We start from the raw sequence: 22,315 nt of genomic DNA on the forward strand, positions 1-22,315 counted from the left end.
ACTCCTGTTTCTAAATAATTAGGAGAAATTATGACCACTAGAAAGAGCCAGCATTTGGTATATAACGCATCCCTTTTCACACGCACAACCCTGAAAAGCAGCTGAGAGACCACATTTGGGGTAAGGGGAGGGAGACACTGGAAAGAAAGAGGAATGTTTATGCAGCTGGTTGGGTTGGGTTCTCTTTGGGGTGTGTTCCCTCCCAAACTGGTAGGAGTCTCTCATAAAATCACATCAGGGATGAATGAAAGGAGCAGGGAAAACAGGGACAAGGACAGGAGAGACTTTGGGGGAGGAGGTTAAATTCCAACAAACTGGCACATACACAACAGGTGTTTGCTCAGAAAAATACAGTAAAATTATCATGCAAATAGAACGTTAAATCTGCTTTCCTCCGACAGGGCTGGAGCCACTTTGCTAGCCCTCGTCCCTGGGGAGGGAGCAGGACGAGGAAGAAGGGAGGAGGAAGGAAGGTGAGACACTTTGTTTCCCTTCCTTGCCCTCTTCATCCCACAGAACAGTCCATCTTGTGCAAACTTCACCCACTGATTTGGAGTGGGGGCTACAATTGGGAGAGAAATGGCTTGTCCCTCCTACCCAGTCTTACTCCCACTGCAGGCAGAAGAAGGGCCTGGTGATAGCTGTATCCCTGACCTTTCTTTTCTGCCTCGTCGGGGTGATGGGGGAAGGGAGAAGAAACCATTAAAGGTTAACACTCCTCCCAAAACTATAGACTGAGCAGAACTGATTACAAGACCATACAGCAGAGAAGCACAGGGAGGGAAGAGGTAGGGAGAGGAACAGCACTCCATCCCCCCACGCCTGTCATTCCCCTTTTCCTGTCCAATTCTGTGCCCCAGCCGTTAGTTGTTCCTGCTTGGATGGTTGCCATGCTGGAAGACCACTGGGCCTGCTCCATGTGGTAGCTGGAGAGGTCTCTACTTGCCTAAGCATCACTCACAGCATTTACCTGTCTCGATTTGCTGCATTGTCCCAACATGGAGGGATGGCTGGCAGCAGTGGTGTGACTTCCCTTCATCTTCCTGCACATACACACATTAACAGACATAAACGTGTGCACACACACCCCTTCTTCTGGGTTGGACTGGCAGTCAGTCCTATGAATACTTCAGGGCTCAAGGCAAAATGATGCTTTGACTGTGGGGAAGCAGGCTGACAGTGAAGGAGGCTGAGGCAGTGGGATCAGGACCTAGCTTAGGGTTGTTACCATCAGCATCCCTACAAGGAAGGAACCCCATGGATCCTCACAGGTTTAGGTCTTGAGGACCACCCCTCTGGTTTTGATACACCAGTCCCTGCCTACTGCTGTTCCTCACTTGCAGAAGATGAAGGCATGTCTCCTGTGGCATAGAAACCAGCTCCTGTGGCATAGAAACCAGCTCTCTCACAGCTGGCAGTGCTACTGCCTGACAGGCTGGTTTACTGTGGGCAGCATGGAAAACCCTCCCAGAGAAGCTCCTACATCCTCATCCTTCTCCCAGGGCCTCCCAGAAAACTGGAGCTTCTCAGGAATACCTCAAAAAGGAAATATCCACTTAGGAAAGGCCAACACAACACAGGCCCTCATCCCCATCCTAATAGAGGCAAACAATTGTCAAGATTTGGGGTGTGCAGCTCATGCAGAGGAGGACCACTGTGCTGCACAAAGATGCACTCAGCAGGCAGCACCCCTGCCTGACAAGAAAACTTCGGGGGAGATGGTGCCAAGATTGTGCTTTGTTGGGCTGCTCAGAAATGGGATGATGTGAAGAGGGCAGCAGGCTCATTCCCAGCTCTGTAGCAGATCTTCTACCCAAGGAACAGAGGTTGGGACCTAGCAAGTGAAACTGGGGTTTTGCCAAGGCATGAAAGGATCCGTAAGTAAAGCTTGTCAGGGCTAAATGTGAGGAGGTGGAAGATTTAGGAGGTGATATGTTGCTCTGACTCTCATGAGGCCCTCTAAATATTCAAAAGGACACTGTCATCCAGAGGCTGGCATGCTCTTCCATCCCAGTACACACCACATGGCTCCACATACAAAGGGAGTTTCTTTAGGAGCCATCCCTCTTGAGCTATTCCCAGGTCCCATGCTCACATCCCTTTTGTTTCCTGTGCTCCTGCCGCAATCCTAGGCTATTTCCTACCCATGCCAGAATGTCCATGGCTTATTCAAGAGGAAGCCGGTTGGGTGCAAGTCAGGTGGGAAGAGCTGCAGAAGGTTCATGTAGAACTTGTTCTACTGAGTTCCTCTCCAGGTGCCTTCCTCATAGTAAGGGAGATATGAACAGAGAGTATCAAACCTACAAGGTAGCAGTAGTTTTGCCTGAGCATAGGTGTGTATGGTGAGGGCAACCTCTGACCTGTGACATTCATGAAAAGATGGGAATCCTTTACACCTCTGAGAGACCAGACCTTCCTGCCTTTTCCTCCACCACTCCTTAAGGACCTGGCTTGCCATACCAAAGAACACATTCATACCCTGCCACCAAATGGCAGAAAACTGTCTCTGAGAAGTCTGGAGAATGCCCATCACTCCAGAACTGCTGGTGCTCATCAGCAACAACGTGGTTTGGGGAGAAGGGGAGGAAGAGCAGCAAGGGCACAGAGTGTGTTGTACGGCAGGTCCTACCTCCCTTGGTCTTTCACACCTCCTCTCCTTTGTCTGAGGAGGATGAAGGTTTACAAAGTATCTAGACTGAAAAGGTGAGCCTAAGGACCCTTAAGCAGAGAAGGGTAAGGAAGGGCAAAGGAAAAGAAGCGAGAGAATGTCTTCCAACAAATCCCATCTATCTTGGAAGGGGACAGGAGAGAAAGAAAAGACTCCACTGCCAAAGGAAATGAAGGAAAAATTAGTGATGGAAGATTTGGAAAAGCAGGTGTATCAGGAAGGCAGAGAAGCTTTCTAAACCAAATCCCTTCCTCCCACCCAAAAGGAAAACCATCCCTCAATAGGAACAGAAAGAGCAATAGTTCACAGCTGAGTTTCATGCCCAGTGAGTGTCCATCCCTGCCCTTTCTTTGCCACCGCTGCCACCCCATCCCATGCCATTCCCACCCACCCACACTCCAGTGCTGTTACCACAGTGTCAGAGCAGGACGCTCCTCCCAACCATCGCAAGCAGAACAATGGTCCCCGTAACACAGTAGAGACAATTCGGCTTGTGTGTGTGTCTGTGTGAGTCAGTGTGTGTGAGAGTTTTCTGCTGCTGTTGTAAACTTTAAGAAACAATTTTGTCAGTTTTGTATTTTCAGGAGTATTTTGTTGGTGGTTTATTTTTCACAGTCAAGTGGCTTTTTTTTTTTTTTTTCTGGTTGTTTGGGGGTGGGGGTCTTGTTTTGTATCGTTTCCTTGGAAAGAGCAAGGGAGAGTCACAGCTTCTGCTGAGCAGAGACTCCTTTCCAGTAATCCAGGATGTCATGCAGATCCTCATCCTTGGCAAACTGAACTTTCTTCCGCAGGGCATGCCCAGCTGCCATGTAAACCTCCTCCCTGTGGTGCTTCTTGTAAGGCCGGAATCGCTCCCAGATCTTGTGGGTGCTCTCTGATGAGTACTCAGGGCTGGAGGAGTAGCCTGAGAAGTAGTGTCTGGGGGAGAGCTGGGAGTACGTGGAGTCTCGCTTGGACCGGGAGAGTGGCTTGAGGAATGACACCCTCTGGCTCAAGGTGTCAGCACTTTCCTCATAGTACAGGGCCGGGAAGGAGTGACGGTGCTCACTGCAATGGTAAGAAGGCTTGACCTCCAAGTGGTGGATGGCGCCTGGGGACACCAAGGGAAGACGATCCAAAGGGCTGTTGAGCGGACTGCCCTTCTCAATGTATTTGGAGTCAGACTTGCTGAGTGGTGGGTGGTCAGGCACATCCAAGCTGAAGACCTTGGCACTCTTGATGGAGCCACTAGAGGAGACGCTGCAGGTCTTTCTGGCCACGGCAGCATCAGCACTGAGCTGGCGCTGCAAAGGGTGGTGGGAGCTTTCCTTGTAGGGTGGGGAAAGAAAGCTAGGCCGCTCTAGCCCACCCGAGGAACCGGCTGGGATGGACTGGCACTCAAAGGCCATGTCTGAGTCAACACCAGTTCCACCACCCAGGAAGGAGGCTGTGTCCAGCTTGAGGGCATCAATGCAGTTGTTGATGATCTGGTTGACCTTGTCTACCTCCTTTGCTATAGTAGAGATCTCAGCAGCTGAGCCTTGCCCATTATCAAGCTCCCTCAGGTCCTCATCCCGCTGCGTTCGCTCCAGCCCATCCCCACCACCAGTCCGCACCTCAATGTAGTTACCTTTAGTGGTGACTTTAGGAGTCTCCATCCCAGTGTCTATTGACTTTGATGGGGGCAACTTCTCCCCAATCATGGAAGGGATGGAAGACATCCGTGAGACAGGGATGACTGGTGGCTCACCCAGCTTCTGGGAAGGATGGACCATGGTACTAGTATCAATATCTGATCCATAACGCATTTCCAGAATGGTCTTTTTGACATTGAGGGATTTCTGTTTCTCCTCCTGCATCCTCCGCTTCCGCAGGCAGTAGTACACCACCCCCAGGACAATGACCATCCCAAAAAGGCAACCTAGGGTGGTCATGATATAGTGGGTGGTGGTGGAAGTACTGGAAATAGGGTCCTCCCTGCCTTTACTTCGGGTTGCAAAGGTCAGGCAAGTGTGGTTGTAGCGCCTGTTGTTGCGGATGGAGGCCACACAGAAAGTATAATCAGTGTGGGCCTTCAACTTGTTGACAGTGACATATTCCTTCTTGCTCTTCAGTGTTGCTATGTCAGAAACGTAGCTGTTGTTGTATTGGACCAGCACATACATCTTACTGTAGGGCATGGGGATGGTTACCATCAGGATAGCTGAGGTGATGGTGACATCATGGAGCTTGATGCTGGGACTGAAGGAGGAGTCAGTGGTGGAGGAAGCTGGAGGCTTGACTGAGAGGAAGTCCCCAGGGCTGATGGCTGAGCCCTCATCCAGGTCTCTCTGGGAGTCAGGGGTATAAGGGGTGGGGTTGACCCTGGAGAGGGAGGGAATTGTGCCACCTCTGCACATGGACTGGAAGATGGTGATGGCGTTGCGGTTGTGGTGAGGCCTAGGCACCAGGAGTGGGTACCCAGCAAACTCCCGTGGACTCTCACATTGGAGCCGGTCATAGTTCTTGGTGACATTGTTGAAGACCGCCAGCCAGTTAAGAAAGCTGTAGAGGCTACAGTCACAGTTGAAGGGGTTGCCAGCCAGCTCACACACCATCAAATTGCTCAAACTGGTGAAAGTGTTCCCCTCCAGTCGGCTCAGACGGTTAGAAGACAGGTCAATGCTAATCAAGCTGGGGCACTCAGAGAAGGCAGTAGGGGTGACCAGCTCAATAAGGTTGTGCTGCACAAAGAGGAACTGTAGACGCGCCATGCCCCGCAACATACCCTCTGTCAGATTGGTGAGTTTGTTGTAGCCCAGCTGTAAGACCTGGAGGTTCGACTGGCCCATGAAAGCTCCATCCTCAATGTAAGAGATCTCATTCTTGGTCAGGTTCAGATCAGTCAGGTTGCCGAAGCGGTTGAGAGATGAGTACAGCACCACTTTGAGCTTATTCTCGTTCAGACGCAAGTCATGCACCGTGCTGTTGATATGCTGGGGGATGGTCTCATATGGGGGCTGGTTCTGGCTGCAGATGGCCAGCCACACATAACCTTTGTCCCCCTCAATCAGCCAGCAATCACCTCGCACAGTGCCAGGGGAAAACAAGCAGAGCAGGGCAGCTGCCCACAACCCCAGGCACATCATGGTCTGCAGTGGTGCCCTCATCAGGATGGGAAAAAAAAAAAAACCACAACAGAAAACAACCCCAAATGTCAGGATCACAGCAAAAGGAAACTAAGGGCCTGGGCTTTAGCAATTGAAGGGCATGAGCACCCCAGTCTTTGTGTGTGTTGTCACCATTGTTTCTTCTTGCCCCCTGGGTCAAGCCAGGAGCATGGAGCAGGGCGAACACATGCAATCTGCTTTCAGCACACGCAAGAGCTGTGACCGTGAATAATTGGTCTGAAAGGGAACTACCTTGTGCTTTTCTAAACAAAAATTCAGACCGAGGGTAACGAATCTTCTTTGATGCTCATGAATGACTTGCCCACGTTTTCCACTTTTCTCCCTCCCACCCACCCCCCACCCACACCGAACCCACCCCAAAATCAACCCAAGCCCTCCCCCCTCTAGTCTTCCCTCTCCCCTCCACGGTGCGATTTGGAAGAACAACGCAGGGTTGCCTCCTCTGTCGCTCACGCTCCCTCAGTTCTTTCTCCTTCTCTTCCTTCTTCCCCAGATTCACTCCTGAGAAGCTTCAGAGCTTCCGATCAAACATGTCGAAAACAAAAATACAGAGAGGGAAAGAGCAAGTGCACACGAGAGGGATCCATCTGTCACTGGAATCTGGAAAAGAAAGCACAGAGGAGACAAGAAGAGGCATCAGTTGGAGGGGTCTTTGAGATAAGAGAATAGACAGCAAGGCTTCATGAGAAGAGGGAGATGGGGAAGAGACAGCATTTGGGGGGATGCAGGCAAGAGAGGAATGATACTGCCTGCTATGCTGATAAACCTTCGAGAAGGGAACCTTCATGACATATAATCTCATATCAAGGGTATGCAGAAAAGCACCAGGACTGCCTCACGTAACGTGATCAAAGCTAGGGACCTGCAGGAAGGCAACAGTGTTGGGGAAGAAGGGGAAGGGAAAAACGAAGAGGGATGGAGAACATAAGTCTGTTATTTCAGGGGTTCAAAACTCCTATGGTAAAGAGAGGCAAGCCCCAAGCACAAACCAAAGATGCGGATTTCCAGCTGCCTGAAAATGATGTACATGGAATGCATGAAGCAGAGAAAATTTGGACAAGCCTTCCTTCCTGGAAAAAAAAAAAAAGAAAAGAACAAAACACTTTTTTGTTTGTTTCCATCCTTCCTTGATGCAAAAGGGATAAATAATTCAAGCCACGTGTAACTATTTGTGCTATAAAAATTGTTCTTGCCTCTTGGTGCATGGATAAGGCTCCTGAGGTGAGTCAGCCCAGCTTCAGCACGCCGGGGGGCAGGGTGTAGGCATTGTGTCAAACACCAGCCTCTCAGCCAGCAATGCAAGCAGTCCTCAGCTGGAGCACATCACCCACCTACCCCCTAGCAAAAAGAGATGCTCTGCTTCCACCTTTGTGCTTTGCCGCCTCTCCTTAGGGCTGTAAACATTGCCCCTTTGAGGGAAAGGACGCCTTGCAGGAATGCCTCAGTGCATTCCTGGGCTCGGGGCAAGCTCCTGTTTCTGGCTGAGAAGGGCAGCCTGGAGCACCCTTCCCTTCAGCTACAGCTTCAAGCCTTCTCCCACTGTGCTGAGACACAAGCCCGGCAGGGGTGTCCTCAGGCAGCACAGAGGAAACAATTTCATATGGCACATAAAACATGCGGGCACTGCACTCTCATTTATTTATTTATTCATTTATTTTGATAGGAAAAGAAATAAAAAACAGAGAAAAGGATTCTTAGTTAATGAAAAACTAAGGTGTCTTCTTGCCCCTTTTATTGTGGGGGGAGGCTGCTCACTAAAGACACTGACAAAGCTCTCTCTGAAAAAGCTGAACCAATTTCTAGCGCAGAGACACAAAGGGCAGAAATAAAATGAAGGAAGATAAATGGAGGAGGAGTGAACCCTTGAGAAACAAGGCTTAGGGCTGTGGAGAAATCTGAGCTGATTTGGGTCTGTGGAATTACCAGGCCAGCTGGATTAAAGGATCAGAGATAGTGTCACAGAGAAACACTTAAATATTTAATAATCCAAAAAGTAAAGCCAAGATGGAAAAAGGAAGGGGGAGAAGAGCTAGACCAATAGAAAAGACAGAGAGAAAGCCTCTGTTCCCCACAGCTCGTCATCTGAGGCCACCAAACTCGTGTCACTTACGGTTGTCATACAATGGCCTCCAGCTGCTGCCTCAGCTTTGCATCAGCCAGCACTGCAGCAGAAAGCAGAGGCTTTTACAGTCTGTTGCTTTGTTTCTCAGCCTTATAATCCAAAGAGAAATAACTTCCTGACATTGTCTCTCCAGATGCATCAGATAGGAGGCACATCTGGCTCTCCACAGGTTGGAACCCACATGCCTCTGATATTTCTCAATGCCAGTCCCACCTTTTCCAGAGGTGACTCCATGCACAGATACAGCCAACCCGCCATACCATCTCTGCCCCTAAAATCTTACCTAACATTTTAGCCAGCATCCATCCCTGAGCATTTTGCTTTAGCCTGTCTGTCTCACCTTGACAAATACAATCACAATACCCAGCTCCATACAGGAACATCGCAGCCCCCTTGGCTTGACCCCTTCTGGTAGAGCAGACTGCTCCAAAAGCTGTGCTGAATTCGTCATTGTCTGCTGTAGCTTGTTCGTGGTGCACAGGACGAAAATCTGAGGACAGGACCACATTCCTCTGCAGCAGCCCCAGTAATCGCTGAGAGCCACCCAATCCCACTCAGGGAGCTGCACTCAGGGAGCACAGAGAGGGCTTGCAAGGGAAGATGTCCTAGGAGCCTGGAGAGGAAGGAGGTGGCAGCGTTAGGGGCTGGGTGGAATGAAGGTGGTGTTTATCCTTGCTATGTATCAAAATCAAAGGGACCATGTAGAGAAGACCTGCTCCCTCTCTACCTTCCACCTTGGCTGTGCAACCTTGCCTCAGCCAGAGGCCAAAGGAAGGGCCAAGCCATTCCTCAAGCCAAACTCATTGGTCTCTTCAGTCCCCAGGGTAGCAATCAACCCCAGCCCAGAGGAGAACCAAGGAAGGGGGACACAAGAGCAGTCGTGGAGAGCCTGGTTTGGAGGGGGTCTGTGGTTACAGGCAAGAGGAACAGTTCGGACATGGGATCTGTTTTATAGGGCAAGTGAAATGTCACCACCCTGGTGAACCGGGCCTACCTTCTGTAGGGTTCTGATAGTCTTCAGTGTAGGCCAAGACAGCACTTAGAACATGCCCTTGGCTCCTGGCCATCCTCACGAATGCAAAAGCATCAAGTAGCGGCATTGTGCCCATGAATGGCTGTACCCTCCTTGGCTGGCACAAAGTCAACCCATCAGCTCCAAGCTCCCAACAATTTCCCTCTGGTTTATTCCCTACTAATGGATGCGTCAATGTTATTGGCATTTCTTTGCACCAGAGAGTTTGGAGAAGAGCAGGAGGCCACAGGAATGGTTCCCTTTTTCAGAGGAAAAATGGAGGGAGAAGACCCCCAGATTTGAGTCAGGAGCTGGATGTTCTGATAGCCACAGGCAACCCTTTGGCTTGGGGATCAGGGTGGCACAGAGGGTGACACAGGAGTACAGTCACTAGTTAGATGGCAAGGCACAAGGGCAGCTTAAAATACAACCACTTGAAAGTACAGACAGACTTGATATGAGGGACAGAGACAAGCCGTGGGCTGAGGAGGTGGAAAGACTATGACTGAGAAAGGATACAAGGTCCAGAGGGCACAGTGTAAAAAAGCAACCAGAAAAGATTCATACAGCAGCAGTTTGGGCCTGAAATTCTGACCTTGTCAACCTTGTCCTCCTGGGGCCCAGTTCACTGGGAAAAACAGCACTTAATTCTACCATTGCTTAAACGGTGCTAAGAGCCTCCCATTAGAAATGCATGCATTAAAACCTGCCAAACACTCTTGGCTCCTCTGGGGACACCCCGAAACCAGGCCAAAGCTCCTGCTGCTTTCTTAGGCTTTGTGCTGCAGCTGGGCATCAGCCCTCTTTGAAGCTCAGCGTGCTGCCTGCTCCTGGCAGGCCTGAGGGCACAAACACCATCTCCAAGGGCTCTGCCTCCCAGAATTTCTCTACCCACCTCCCAGAAAAGAGATCTTTCCCAGGGGTGCGTGGTACTGGGGCTGGTGCCTTATTGAAGGGCCTCTCCACATCTGCTGGATAGTTTCTACCATATACGTTGGTCTTATGCATCACTGCAGCTACTTCAAATCACCACCCAGAGATGGCCCTTGCTTTTGTCCCTGGCTACAGTGAAAGGACAGTACCATGGAAGAGCTCACAGCACAGCTGTGGCACTTAAACAACAGCAGCCCCTTCCATCTCAGCCCCACTGCTTCCAGGGGTGCTCTTATTTATCCTAGAAGCAACCATCAAGTCATGCAGCAAAGAATCCGTGGCTGTGCCCAGAAATGCTCCAGAAGGCCTGAGATGTCTGGGACAAAGAGGAAGCCCGATGACCTGTGGATTTGTGACATGGAAGACATGAGAGAAAGAGAGTGTCTTACACTGCAGCTTCTCTGATGTCCACCAAAGGTTGAACTCACACAGCACTCTCTCCTCTAATGGGGCTCTGTGAAGGTTTCTCTCTCATTTTCACTCTTCTCTAATTTATTCTCCTATTTTCATGAAACACAATCCAATCCCAGCCTCTCTGAAATCCACCCCAGCGTTACATTTGTTTGAAATCGGCCCTGTAGCTTCAAAAATCTAGAGGTCAGAGGAGCTGGCTTAGGCAGAAACATAAGAAAGGGGAAAAAGCTGTAAGGCCACCCTAAAAGTCATGCAACAAAAGGTGTTTTCATTTAATTAGCCATACAAAGCCTTCATCCCTTACAGGGGTTAAACTGGTACCAATGCATCCTGCTGAAGGGTGGCCACTCAGCCTTAGAGGCTCTGTGACTTTTAGCAGAGGGCTGTCGCAAGACAGATCTCATGGTTCAACTCTCGACAGGGTCATTTTGCCATATACAAATCCACGGTGCCTGCTGGGAGAAAAATCATCCCTCTGAAAGCCAGGCTGGCCCTCCCACAAGTGGGGAGGAAGCTTACAGATCCCAGACTCCAGCTGTCCCTGACACAAGAAAGCCCAAAGCACTAGGATCCTAGCAGGACACACTGCGGTGAGGGAGCCCACAAACCCACAAAGGATCTTAGGTACTTCTCACAGGAGATGCAAGGATGCTCACAGTGCTCCAATTCCAGCCAGCAACTATGGGCCCCTGCGCAGAGGAAGGGCAGAGGGCTGAAATACAGGCTGTAGACCCATCCCAAGGGTATGCTGCTCTGCAGCCCTGCCCTTTGGCCAGTTCAGGGGATGGGAAGCATTCAGGTGTTAACCTGAAGTCACCATCTGCCACATATATGCACATATATGTGCTCAAGCAAATGCACAACCATTGACTTCAAACCTTTGCTGGACCAAATAGCTTAAAGATTAACCATGAAAAAACCCAACACGGTGCTGAATATGAAAGCCCTGCTCTCCCCTTGCGCCTCCCCAGCAGTGATTAGATGCTTAATTTGTTAGGCAGCAAGAAAGAGAGAATGGGAAAGCTCAGGGGAGAAAAATGAAGCTGCTCAGAAGCATGAAAGGAGAGAGAGAGCTTTAGAAGCGTAAATCTTATTTTAGAGTGATAAATACGGGCAGAAAGGTCTTCATATGCCAGTGGTTCCCTGGCAGGCCAGAGAGCCTCTTTTGTTTTCCAAAGTGAAATTTTATATGAATATGATTATTGAAGATTAAGGGTGATTTGCATCAAGCCAGCTCTACTCAGATGGCTCATGGCAGCATCCCACAGGAGTGTGTGCATGGGGGTATGCTTGGGGAACAGCCTTCTCCAGGTAGAATAGGCTATCAAGAGATTACAGGTTCCATAAAACATACTATCAGCAATAAAGCCACCTTCACCAGTCTCCCTCTAGAGGAAAGAGGGGCCTGGGAAACATGGTTCCCCTTGGTGTCATCTCATGACCCCGGACATGAGGCAGTGGAAAGGCTTAGAAATAACTCTGGTTGGTGATGGAGAGGGACTGCGCGCTCTTATGAGTCTGTAGGGACCTGCCATAGGGAGCACGACAGCAAGACTGGCTCTGCTTGTGTGCATGGAGGGGTATGCATGTGTATGAGTCACGGTAGAGAAAGGGGTAGCAGTTTCGGCTCTGGGGGTGTGAGGTGGAGGGGGAGTATGTGTGGAGGAGTTGCTATAGGTGGATGTAGGGGGCTGGGTGTGGATGTGGGTTAATCACTTTGTGAAGGAGAGAATGAGTGTTGGCTCCTGGAGAGGGGTTGAATTGCCATGGGGAACCAGGCAAGGTGCTGACTGTGAGTGAAAGTGTGTGTGTGCATGTGTGTTTGCATGAAGCAGTCACTGTGGGAGTGAGGAGCCGTAGGGAGCTGGGTGGGAGCGTGGGCTGCAGGTGGGCGTGCGTGGATCACGGGAGACAACCACGGCTGTGCGAGTGTGTGTATGGGAGAAGGGCTGTAGGAAAGGGGTGGGAGCACTTCTGTATGTGTCCCTCAACATGAATCACAGCAGAGAGCAGGGTCTGAGGGCTGGCTCTATGCATGTGCCTGTGGGAAGGAGTTGCTGCGGGGGACACGGAATGACCTGTGCTCTGCATGACTGCATGTGTGAGCTTCTGCAGGTAACAGGCCAATAGTGGGGACTCTGGGGACATGGAGGGAGCTGCTTTAGGAAACAAGGATGCAGAGCCAGGATGCACTGGCTCTGTCTGTGCGCAGGGCAATGTCCAGCATGAGGCCAGGAGAAATTCTTGCACTGTATGTGATGTTACTGCAAAGACCTCCATCCTGTAAGGGTCACCGTGATGCCTCTGCTGTCCTGTGCTGGCCTTGCTGCCCTGTTTCCCACAACAGCAGTTCTTGGCTTTCACTGGTCCACAAGCAATTTGAGAGGTGCCCTCACGCAAACAAAGCATACCTCCAGTATATCCAGATGCTAAATGTATCTCCAGCAACCAAGTGGTACCAGTTTGGAGTGCCCCCAAACATGCTACGCTGCAGATAGAGCAGCAAAGGGACATGAAGGGGGTTAGTCCATACGCTACAGCTCACTACTGTCTCTTGCTGGAGGGACTCAGAGAACCTGCAGAATCATATAGGTCCTGGGCTGGCTGAGGGAAGTAATCACTACCCTTACGGTGCACTGGCAGCCAGTTATACTGTGGAGGATAACTCCAGGCCTGCAAACTCCTGCAGGGCACAAACATTGGCATTCCAGTAGCTTCAGTGTGCTCTTGACTTCCAGTACAACTCCAGATTGAAAACTCCAGAGGTCAAGACAATGACAGGGACTGCCCTTGCATGGCCTTCCGAGACAGGGCATCTCTGACAGTCACATGTTGTTATCCCAAGTCATTAGTCTGCAAGATGGGGCAGTCCCTGTGCTCAGCCTTCCGCCAAATGGACAGTCAAACAGAAGAAAAGCTTTTATAGATGGTGGCTCAAATGCAGCAGATGCAGTCCTGGTTTGGTGTAGGGCAAAAGCAGAGGAAAGGTGTAAGGGGACATGGGGAAGCTACTTCAGGTAACCCAAGAGTGAAATGCTGTTGCAGCACAGGCTAATGGGGACACTTCAGCCCCTGAAAGCTCTCCCTCTGGTCAATGCGTGCCTGGATTCACGAAGAGGAGCAGCCTCATGCATTATGTTTCCACATGGCTGTTCCACCTTCACTCCATCCTCCACTCCCAAGCACTGGCACAGCTCAGCCCCGCTGGGGAGGGACCCTCCTCCCAGCCAGCTCGCCTACCTATACTTCAGGCTAAGATCTGACATGCATTTTGACACAGCCGTGCCTCCCCTCTCTTTTCCCCACTACCTTGCCTTGTTTAGAGCCTGTTTTTTTCTTCCATTGCCAAAACACAATGACTGTTATAATTAACAGATTATCTCAGTGCGACAGCTGCAGTCCTTTGAAAATTAGGTTGAATAACAGGATCCTGCCGTATGGTAATTTCTTTTCAACTCTCAAATATTTTCTCTCTCTCACTCTCATTTCTACCTCATTTCTTCTTCTCTTTCTTTCTTTTCTCTCTCCCTTCTCCTACATTTCACCAGCTCCCTGACTGCATGAGTGATAACTTTGGGGTGAGACAGTCTGAAGGGCTCTTTCTCCCTTCATCAGCTGTTTTCATTCCTCTTCTTTTCCTACCACACCTCAAAGAGAGGCAGTGTTTTTAAGTCAGATCATAAGCACGTCGGGAAAAAAATATGCCTTCCACAGGCCATGGTCAGGGGCTCAATAGCTCAGAAACGTTGCTTAGGTGATTGCATGGGAAGGGGAGTAACTGGGATGCAGTAACCAACACTACCTGCAACTTTCCCACGGGGAGCTGAATGCAGCGTTGTGGCTGAGTGGTTAGCATTGAGCTAACCAGGAGCTCTACCTACCCACCTACCCGCCCGCCTTCTTGCTGACTCAGCATCTGCCCCTGACTCACCACTTGCTCACTGAATGGGGACTGGCAGAATTTATACGGCATCCTTCCCTCTCACTAAGGCAGTAGCTCTACCACTTACCACCCCCTCTCCCCATTATCCACCTACATCTGTCTCTCTACCGACTCAATCAACCCAAGCCAGCCAAAAAAGCAGCTTGCTGGAAATTCAGGGTTTCAAAACCAAAATAAGAACTGGTGCTGCTCCCAGCTGGACCCAGATTATGGGCTCTGGAAATCTCCTCCTCCAGGGCTGGGGTTTCTCTGGCCCCTGCTGCACACTAGACTGATCTGTTCAAAGAAGTGGCAGGACTCCTTTGCCTCTGCTTGGGCAGACATGCTAATGCACAGTGTTTCAGGCTGCAAGGATGACCAGCCAGACATGTGGGACAGGTCTGCTGGTATGGCGCCTTGGATTTGGCAACTGAAAGGTTTCAAGTTCAACGTATTCTGGACTCAAGAAATCTGCAGCTTTGTCACTGACTGCACCAGGAGCATTAGTTAATTATTCTCGATGCCTGGCTTGAACTCCTGCAAAATGCTTCGATCCTGTGCTGTTCATTTCAAGCATGTCTGTAATCTATACAGCGTTGTCTTTTACAATTAAACACTGCTTTTTCCTTTCTAAAAACAGGGCAGTATTCTTCCACACCACTCATCCATCGCAGCCTAACCCACCTCTGCAGAAGCCAGCACCAGCTGAGTGCTGGGTCTCCTCCTGCCTCCTCATCACAGCCATTTCCTCTCCTCCCATGGAGTTCCACCTCATTTAGTTCCTTAATCCCGATTCAGTAGAATAGAAACACTTTGTCACCATTATTCTGCCAAAAGCCAAGTAGAGTCTTTTAACAAACACTCATCTGTTCCATTGTGTTTCAGCATTCTCCAGGAATGCTCCTCCTCCTTGTCCATGTTCTCTCTCTTTTCATTCTTTGCTACCCTCACCCTGCATTCTCCCTTTGCTTTCACTCCAGGCTTCGTGTTGGCTCGAGGCACTTATAGCGCATCTCCTCATTCATTCACTGTCACTTACCCAAATGTTACCTTCAGTTATTAATTCTCCTTTTTTTCTAGTAGCATCCCTCCTCTGGGTGCTCTGTACAGTCCTACTTACGTATCCAATAATAGTATTTTCCCAATGAGTGAGTCATATACCCCTTTGCTGACATTTAGAATTCTCCTTGTTCTTTGAAATACGTTTATTCATTCCCCCTCTCTACAATTATATACGTCTACTCATGATGTTGCATTTCCTGCAGCAGCCATGCAGCAAACAGATCATCCATGCAAATAACAAAATAATTGTCTCTGCTGGTACCTTGTCATTCTCCATTTTAATTATGTAGGACAAAGCTAATTCAAGCTATGAAGCAATCAAAAATAGAGGACAACTTAATTTAAAAAGCACCCTACCCTTTCCTTTGTTCTTGCTCAGTCCAGATTTCAATCTTTTTTTTTCTTACCTATTTACTGCTCTGCCTCTTTCAGTGCTGTTAGTAGCAGAGGCTGCGATGGATATTGGGCCTCTGGTTTCCTAGGTGCTGTAAATACCTTCAGTGAGAAACAGACTTTGCTCCAGACTGTTTCCAAGCTGAAGGGACAAAGAAAAGGAGTATCACTCAGCTAATAGGGGCACGTAAATGTCTTACCCACTAACCCAGGTAATAGACACTCCATGACTAGAGAGTGATACCACATCCCCCTAAATCTGTCTCCAGGTAGCCTAGCAAGTAATTCATCTGGCAGTCCCTCCTCATTCCTCACAATAGCCCTTATTCCTTCCCACACGCTTGTTCTTTGCTTCTCTTCTAGTCCTTAGTCACCCTTGCATGTGCCTTATTTTATTTATTCCTTACTACTCTTCTTAATCTGCACAGGCCAAACCCTAAACTCTGTAGTCACCCTGACTCACTTCCTACCCAGAAAAAGCAACAATACAAATCAGTGGGAAAACCTGTGATGTCAGTCTGGACAGAAACTGATACTGCACGAGGACTCCTGCATGATTATTTCTTGCTCTCTTCTCATTCATTCAGGTCTCCATTTATCAACATACTTAAGTATGCACCCAACTGTAAACCTATGCAAGTGCCATTCAGCTTCTCAACTGCTTTATTCTGCAACATCTGTGTTGATGGTTCCCACATCTTCCAAACACAACAGATTCTCCTTCTGTGCTTTCTCTTTGTAACCCACCCACCAACATCTTTAATCTTGCTTTGAGAAATTTAACTTTGCCTTTTTTTTTTTCCTTTGCTTGTTTGGATTTTCTTATTTTCAGAGCTGCCTGGAGACTCCAGATTGTAATTTCACCTCCCTTTTCCTGAGATCACGATGCTGAATAAAACACCAACTTCCCCCTCTGCTCTCCCCTATTCTGAAATACCGAATTGGACCATTGAGGAGAAAAGCTATTGGCTGGGACTGCTGTCTCTGATATTGAAACAGAGCTGGCAGTAATATTTACAAGCTGCTTTGAAAGCTCCAGGGATGGCTTGTGGCCAAAAATGATGGTATCTACTCCTCTTTTTTTTAATGATGTCTTCCTATGACTCAGTCTGGTCCATAAGTCAAAATGAGAATTTTTTTTTTAACCATCCTCCCTTTAAGCAATGAGAACAAGAGCCTAAGAACAGAATGCCATAGCATCACAGACAGGATGGGTTACGTCACGAATAATGCAAGTTGGGGTGTCCTTGGTGGTTTTAAAAGAAGCAGAACAAAAGGCATATGTCCTCTTTACAGAGAAATGAGTCTTGGCAGAGCTAAACCAGCAATTGCCTGAGTTTTCTAAACTCAGTTTGATCTGTAAGCAAAGAAAGAAACATGCGGGAAGCGGGGACACCATGACCTCAAGGGGCTCATGACTACCTGGGCTCAGCAAGGAGCTACCATGCCCTTTATTGTCCACCATTGTACGGAGGCAGAGCCTTGAATAGAGGGGATGGTGTAGGGGGAACTGTGGCAGCTGTTTCCAAGTGGGACTGAGGCAAACCAATGCAGGCTGCCCACACACTCTTACCTCTGCCTCCAGCTATACAGTCTGCAGCAACAAACAGACATTCAAATGGTTGATAAATGAGCAGTTCAGCCGGAGACCACTTAATTTGCTCCTTGCCTCCTTTGCCTGCCAGTAGCAGGGAGAAAATGCATGTTTGGAAATTGGCAGTGGTGCATACAGCATTACCAAGCCGGAGTTTTGCTGACTGCTGTAGATAAAAAAAAGGAGAAGAGAGGAGAAGCAGGGTTCAGGGAGTAGGAGAGAGTCAGGCAAGGAGCAGAAATGAGAGAAATGAGATGGTTTTGTACCCAAGACTAGATACTATGATGATGGGGACATTGGGAATATGATAGATAGCCAGGAAAGGAAGGCAAACAGACAGAGGCAGGCACAGAGAAAGAGACAGAGGCGAAGGAGGGAGGGAGAAGGAAGACAGAGAACCAGAATTAATTTAGGAGGAATATACTGAAAACATAATCTTCTCAACAGAGAGAAAATAGAGAGAGAGAGAGAGAATTAAACAAACAGTGACAGGAAACTGGGAAAGAATAACTTTTTTTTTATGAGCTTGTTAACATTTGTGAAGTTAAGTAACCCTAAATTTATGCCATTAATTTGCATGCATTACATTTTTTTTTCTCTGCTGCCAGTTTATAGTCTCTGTGAAACCTTTAAAAAGTGGCTTTTTTCCTCCTTTTCACTTCACTTGTGTTAATTAAGGCTTGTGATATATGTATATTTTTACACTGCTGCTGTGCTTTAGCATTTAATCATCAAATGGCCCTTTTTGTCTTTGCTCTGTGTTGCTCTTGCCTCTTCTTCTCCTGTCCACACAAACATAAGGAGACCTGGGGGTCCCCCCCCATCCACAATGATCTGTAGGCATGCCTGGAGCCAGACTGGGCTCCCACCAACCATCTTCCTGTGAAATAAGGTGTCTTTCACAACAGGGAGATGTGGGGAGGATTTTCAGCTGCTGAAGAGTTAACAACTCAAATCCATTCAGGCAATCACATTGCCATGCTGAAGCACACTGTATTTACACATTTGCAATCACTGGGGAGCCTTAAAATCGGATTCTCAGGGGAAATCCAAAGCCAAAGAACACAGTGAGATTCCTAATGAAGGCAGTGGTGGCCACGGCTGGGGGAGGCACAAGTGATGGATATGCTATAATCGCCTGCTGGCAGGAAAGGGGATGCAGGTCATCCTCTAGGGCTTTAGTAGCACCTAGAAATATCCAAACTAGGATGCATGTAGAATAGAAAGAGCTGCTGTAGAAAATGCAAGTCCTGCTTCTCCGCTGTTCCCAGGGGACTGCCCCACAGATGTTCCAGGGACAGCCATCCCTCCTGTCCTCCTAAGGACTCTCCTTCCTGGGCAGACAGATCTCTCTCCTAAGCACATCACTGACTTTGGAAGTGCCCAAGGCCAACACAAAGCATAGCTGGTAGAGCCCTTTTGGCAGCTGTCCCAGGGAGCATATTTCTGAGCTCAGCTGGACAGGAGTCTTGGTCCTAAATGTGCTTTGATTGCTTTGCTCTTCTCTAAAGGCTCTGTATCTCCCAGCTGTAAGCAGAGTTTGCTGAAGCAAGAAGTAGGTTGTTAAGTCTGGTTTGGATGCTGTTTGGTCTTTAGTGGAGCTGACGGAACTTGTCTTGTTAAAAGCCAGCTGAGCTGAGACCATGAACACTGAACATTGATTCAGACCTAAACACCTGCCATGGGAGACATCGCAACCAGAGCAGGGAATAAGGATGATTGCTGGTCACAGGAAAGATGACGTTCCTTCATGCCCTATGGAGGAGCTCTGTGATCTCCTTGAGGATCTGACAGGCATATGACAGGTCTCTGGAGGGTCTCTGCTGAACTGGTTGGGAAGGAGGGGTACAGGAGACAGACCAGGTTTTCCACACTGTCACTATTATTTTGCCATATGGGGGTGTTGAGCACCAGAGAGGATATTCTGATTTACTTCCTGGCTTACTGTTGCTGTGGCAACGGGAGAAATACAGGCCAAACCAGGCTGCATCTGCAATGTGGTGGTAATAGGGAGTTTGGGTTCCCATGTGTGTTTGTTTGTTTGTTCAGCTGTTTGCAGGAGCCACATGGTAAAAAAACACTGTCGCGATGAAAAGGGAATAGGGCCCAAATTGTACCCAGACAAATACGCCCTCCTCTCATGCACCAGCAAAACAGTCATGCATGCAGTCATATTCACAGCAAACAGCCTAAGGAACACTAGCACATACACATCATCTCTTCCAATCACACATATACCTCTGGAGCTGGCATTTCCCTGGCTATTCTGCCACTGTCCAAGCAACTGGACTTCTTGTTGTATAGGTATGAAGACCCCATGCATCAGGCACTTTCTAGTAGGGCTCTCGAGTGCAACAAAGAGTCTGAGGCCCACCAGCTTGTGTCAGCGCAAGAATTTCCTTTGCTATCAGGTCCACACACCCCAGTTGCCAAGATGCTAAAGGATCACAAACTGCCCATTGGCTGCTGAGCAAATACTCCCCTCTGAAAACACTCCTCCAGCACATCATAGTGACTAGTTCTTACCTCCCAAGGTGATCAACAAAACAGACTCATCCTCATCCCACCAGTCATATCCCCAGCTGGGAGAGATGGCCTCCATTCCCAACATCAGAGCGAGCCCTCAGGTCACATACATTGGCCTGTTGCAGATGCCCACCTCCAGCTGTGACACCACCTATCTTCTGCCAGCATGATTCCCACCCCAGAAAACAAGCTGTAAAGTGGAGCCTGCTGTGACCAAAGTATTCTTAACTTAAACTGTAGCCTTTGGAGAAAGGCTCAATGTCCAGTCTTTCCAAAGTACTGGCCCCGGAGATCTCCTTTAGATCAAGTGAAAGGAAGAAGAGGATTCTTCAACTACCTTTTACAGCCTCAAAGCTGCTCCCTGTAGAGCTGGAAGCACAGAACAGCCTTACAGAACGCGAAGTTGTTATTCAGTCACACCATGTTCTGTTCTTTATCCCACAGCCCATAACAGGCTGAGGCTAGCAAGGGTGCAGGGGAGAAATAGCCTGATGTCAGGGCAGGAGCATGGTTTGCTTAGGCATAGAGGCCTTGGTGTTCCTGGAATTAAAACTCCTAATAAGCACTGGGACTCCTGTGCTTCAGCTTTTGCAGTGGAGAGGCAAAACCCATGGCAAAGGAGGGCTGAATTTCCTCAGTCAGGCAAGGCTGTGAGGTGGGATGTCTCTATGGGGACAGTGCATGTGGGGCTGAGATCCTGCTAAGGCAAGGGGTGGATCTGAAAGGCTGGTGAATCCATAGCCGGTTGGCTGCTGCTAGTGGTGGCCTAAAGGACATTGAAGGGAAAAAAAAGGGGGGGGGGGAAACAAAGGGGTTAAGGTTGAGCTGGAAAAGAAGAGGTGATGGAGATGAGAGGCTCTGCAGGCATGAAAAGCTTCTACAGAACATTGTGCAGAGAGAATTCCAGCTCAATGGCAACAAGGACAAGCCACAGGGCACATGTGGTGCCTGCAGGTGTGCTACAGGAATGCTATGAGCTTGTATAGTGCCTGGGCACCCAGGGCCCTGTGCATGCAGGAGAGACGAGATGGGGCATAGGTTCCCCTCCTTTGACTCTTGGCTGCCTTTTTTCCCATCATTCCTAGGACTCCATCTGGCTCCACTATTTTTACACACATACACAAAGAAGGGAAAATAAACACTTAATTCCTAACCTAATCAGCCCTTCTCTCACTAATTAGCACCCTCTGAGCACATCCACAGGCTGTGAAAGATAACTCTGGGGCCGATAATGACCCCCAACCTGCAACTGCATATGCTGAAGGGTCAGCAGAGCCAAAAGCAAGCCAGGGGGAGGCACGGAGCAGAGCAACCTTTGCCTTTTGTTGTTTTTTCCCCTCAAACCTGGGATGTTGGAAAGGGGTTGTCTCCTTTTTTGCAGGATCCCTTGTATGCATGTGTTTTGTGGTGACAGGGAGAGTGTGTGTGTGTGTGCATGCATGTGTGCTGAGGAGGGGGAAAGATGGAGAGGTTTGGAGGGAGGGGACTGGCGCTGAGCCCAAACCCGAAACACATGCCAATTTGTGCCTCTTGCTGGTGGTAATGAAGGGCTCCGTTCAGGACACGCGGGACAGTAATTAAGGGGCTTCAAAGGCGGCTTTCTGCAGAGTTCTCTCTGAAGGGGGGCTGAGGGGAGGAAGGAGCACAAGAGGGGGGTGTTCTCCACTCAATGGAAGACTTCTGGCTCCTGGCGCTGCTGGGGAAGGCACTTTTTCTTCCTCCCTGTCTCCCATAGCAACTCGTACCCATGAGAGCTAAGAAGGTGCAAGCATCTGGCAGCTCCGGGAGAGCCCTCAACAGTTAGCAGGCAAGGCAGGCTCCAGTACAGAGCATGTGCTGTCGTGGGGAGGGGAAAGCTCCCTCTGAAAGCGGAGGGACACCGTGCTGAAAAGAAGCAAAGATGGACAAGCAGCATGGCACAAAAAGAGAAGAGAAAGAGCTGGAAGGAGACAGGCAGGGCCTTGGTGTGATTGGTGTGCAAAAGTAGCACCTATAGGAACAGGAGTTGCCCTTAGTCTCCAGGGATCTGCAAGGATAAAGCTCTGGATCACCACAGATCCAGATGATCAGGTTAGATATAAGGAAGAAGTTCTTTACTGTGAGGGTGGTGAGACACTGGAATGGGTTGCCCAAGGAACTGGTAAATTTTCCATCCCTGTCAGGGTTCAAGGCCAGGTTGGACTTGGGCGACATGGTCTAGTGTGAGGTGTCCCTACCCATGGCAGGGGGTTGGAACTAGATCACCTTAAGGTCCTTTCCAACCCTAACTATTCTATGATTCTATGATCTGGATGATCTGCATCTGTGGCTGAGTCTTGTCAACTTCATCCCATTGGGTTATTTCTCATGAAAGGTTGGATGGAGAAAACTTTGTGAAGATGACAATGGCCAGGGCTGAGAATGTGCCTCCAATGTGTCAGTCTGGACACAAGGCTCTGGGCTTAGCTAGGCACTAAAGATAAACAAGCGCTGCATGGGCACCAAAAGAGCTCCAGCCCACTTCCAGGAGCTTCACAGACT

General features: G+C 49.1%; 1 protein-coding gene and 1 long non-coding RNA gene across 2 annotated transcripts in view; both read right to left on the reverse strand.

Moving 5' to 3' along the window:
• Nucleotides 1–2,834: 2,834 nt before the first annotated feature.
• On the reverse strand, nt 2,835–5,843 carry ELFN2 (extracellular leucine rich repeat and fibronectin type III domain containing 2). The gene has a single exon (XM_061445166.1). The coding sequence runs from the start codon at nt 5,794–5,796 to the stop codon at nt 3,370–3,372; it is 2,427 nt and encodes an 808-aa protein (XP_061301150.1). The 5' UTR covers nt 5,797–5,843; the 3' UTR covers nt 2,835–3,369.
• A 358-nt stretch (nt 5,844–6,201) lies between these two features.
• LOC133264971 (uncharacterized) overlaps nt 6,202–22,315 on the reverse strand; it is a 48,662-nt gene continuing 32,548 nt past the window's right edge. Inside the window, exon 3 of the long non-coding RNA XR_009741827.1 lies at nt 6,202–6,417. This is a non-coding gene — a long non-coding RNA (uncharacterized LOC133264971). The remainder of the gene's footprint in view (nt 6,418–22,315) is intronic.

The sequence above is a fragment of the Pezoporus flaviventris genome, unplaced genomic scaffold (genome assembly GCF_033815535.1).
Source record: "Pezoporus flaviventris isolate CSIRO_AGI_PZ_B2104156 unplaced genomic scaffold, CSIRO_AGI_Pfla_v1 ptg000002l, whole genome shotgun sequence".
Classification (NCBI taxonomy): Eukaryota; Metazoa; Chordata; class Aves; order Psittaciformes; family Psittacidae; genus Pezoporus; species Pezoporus flaviventris.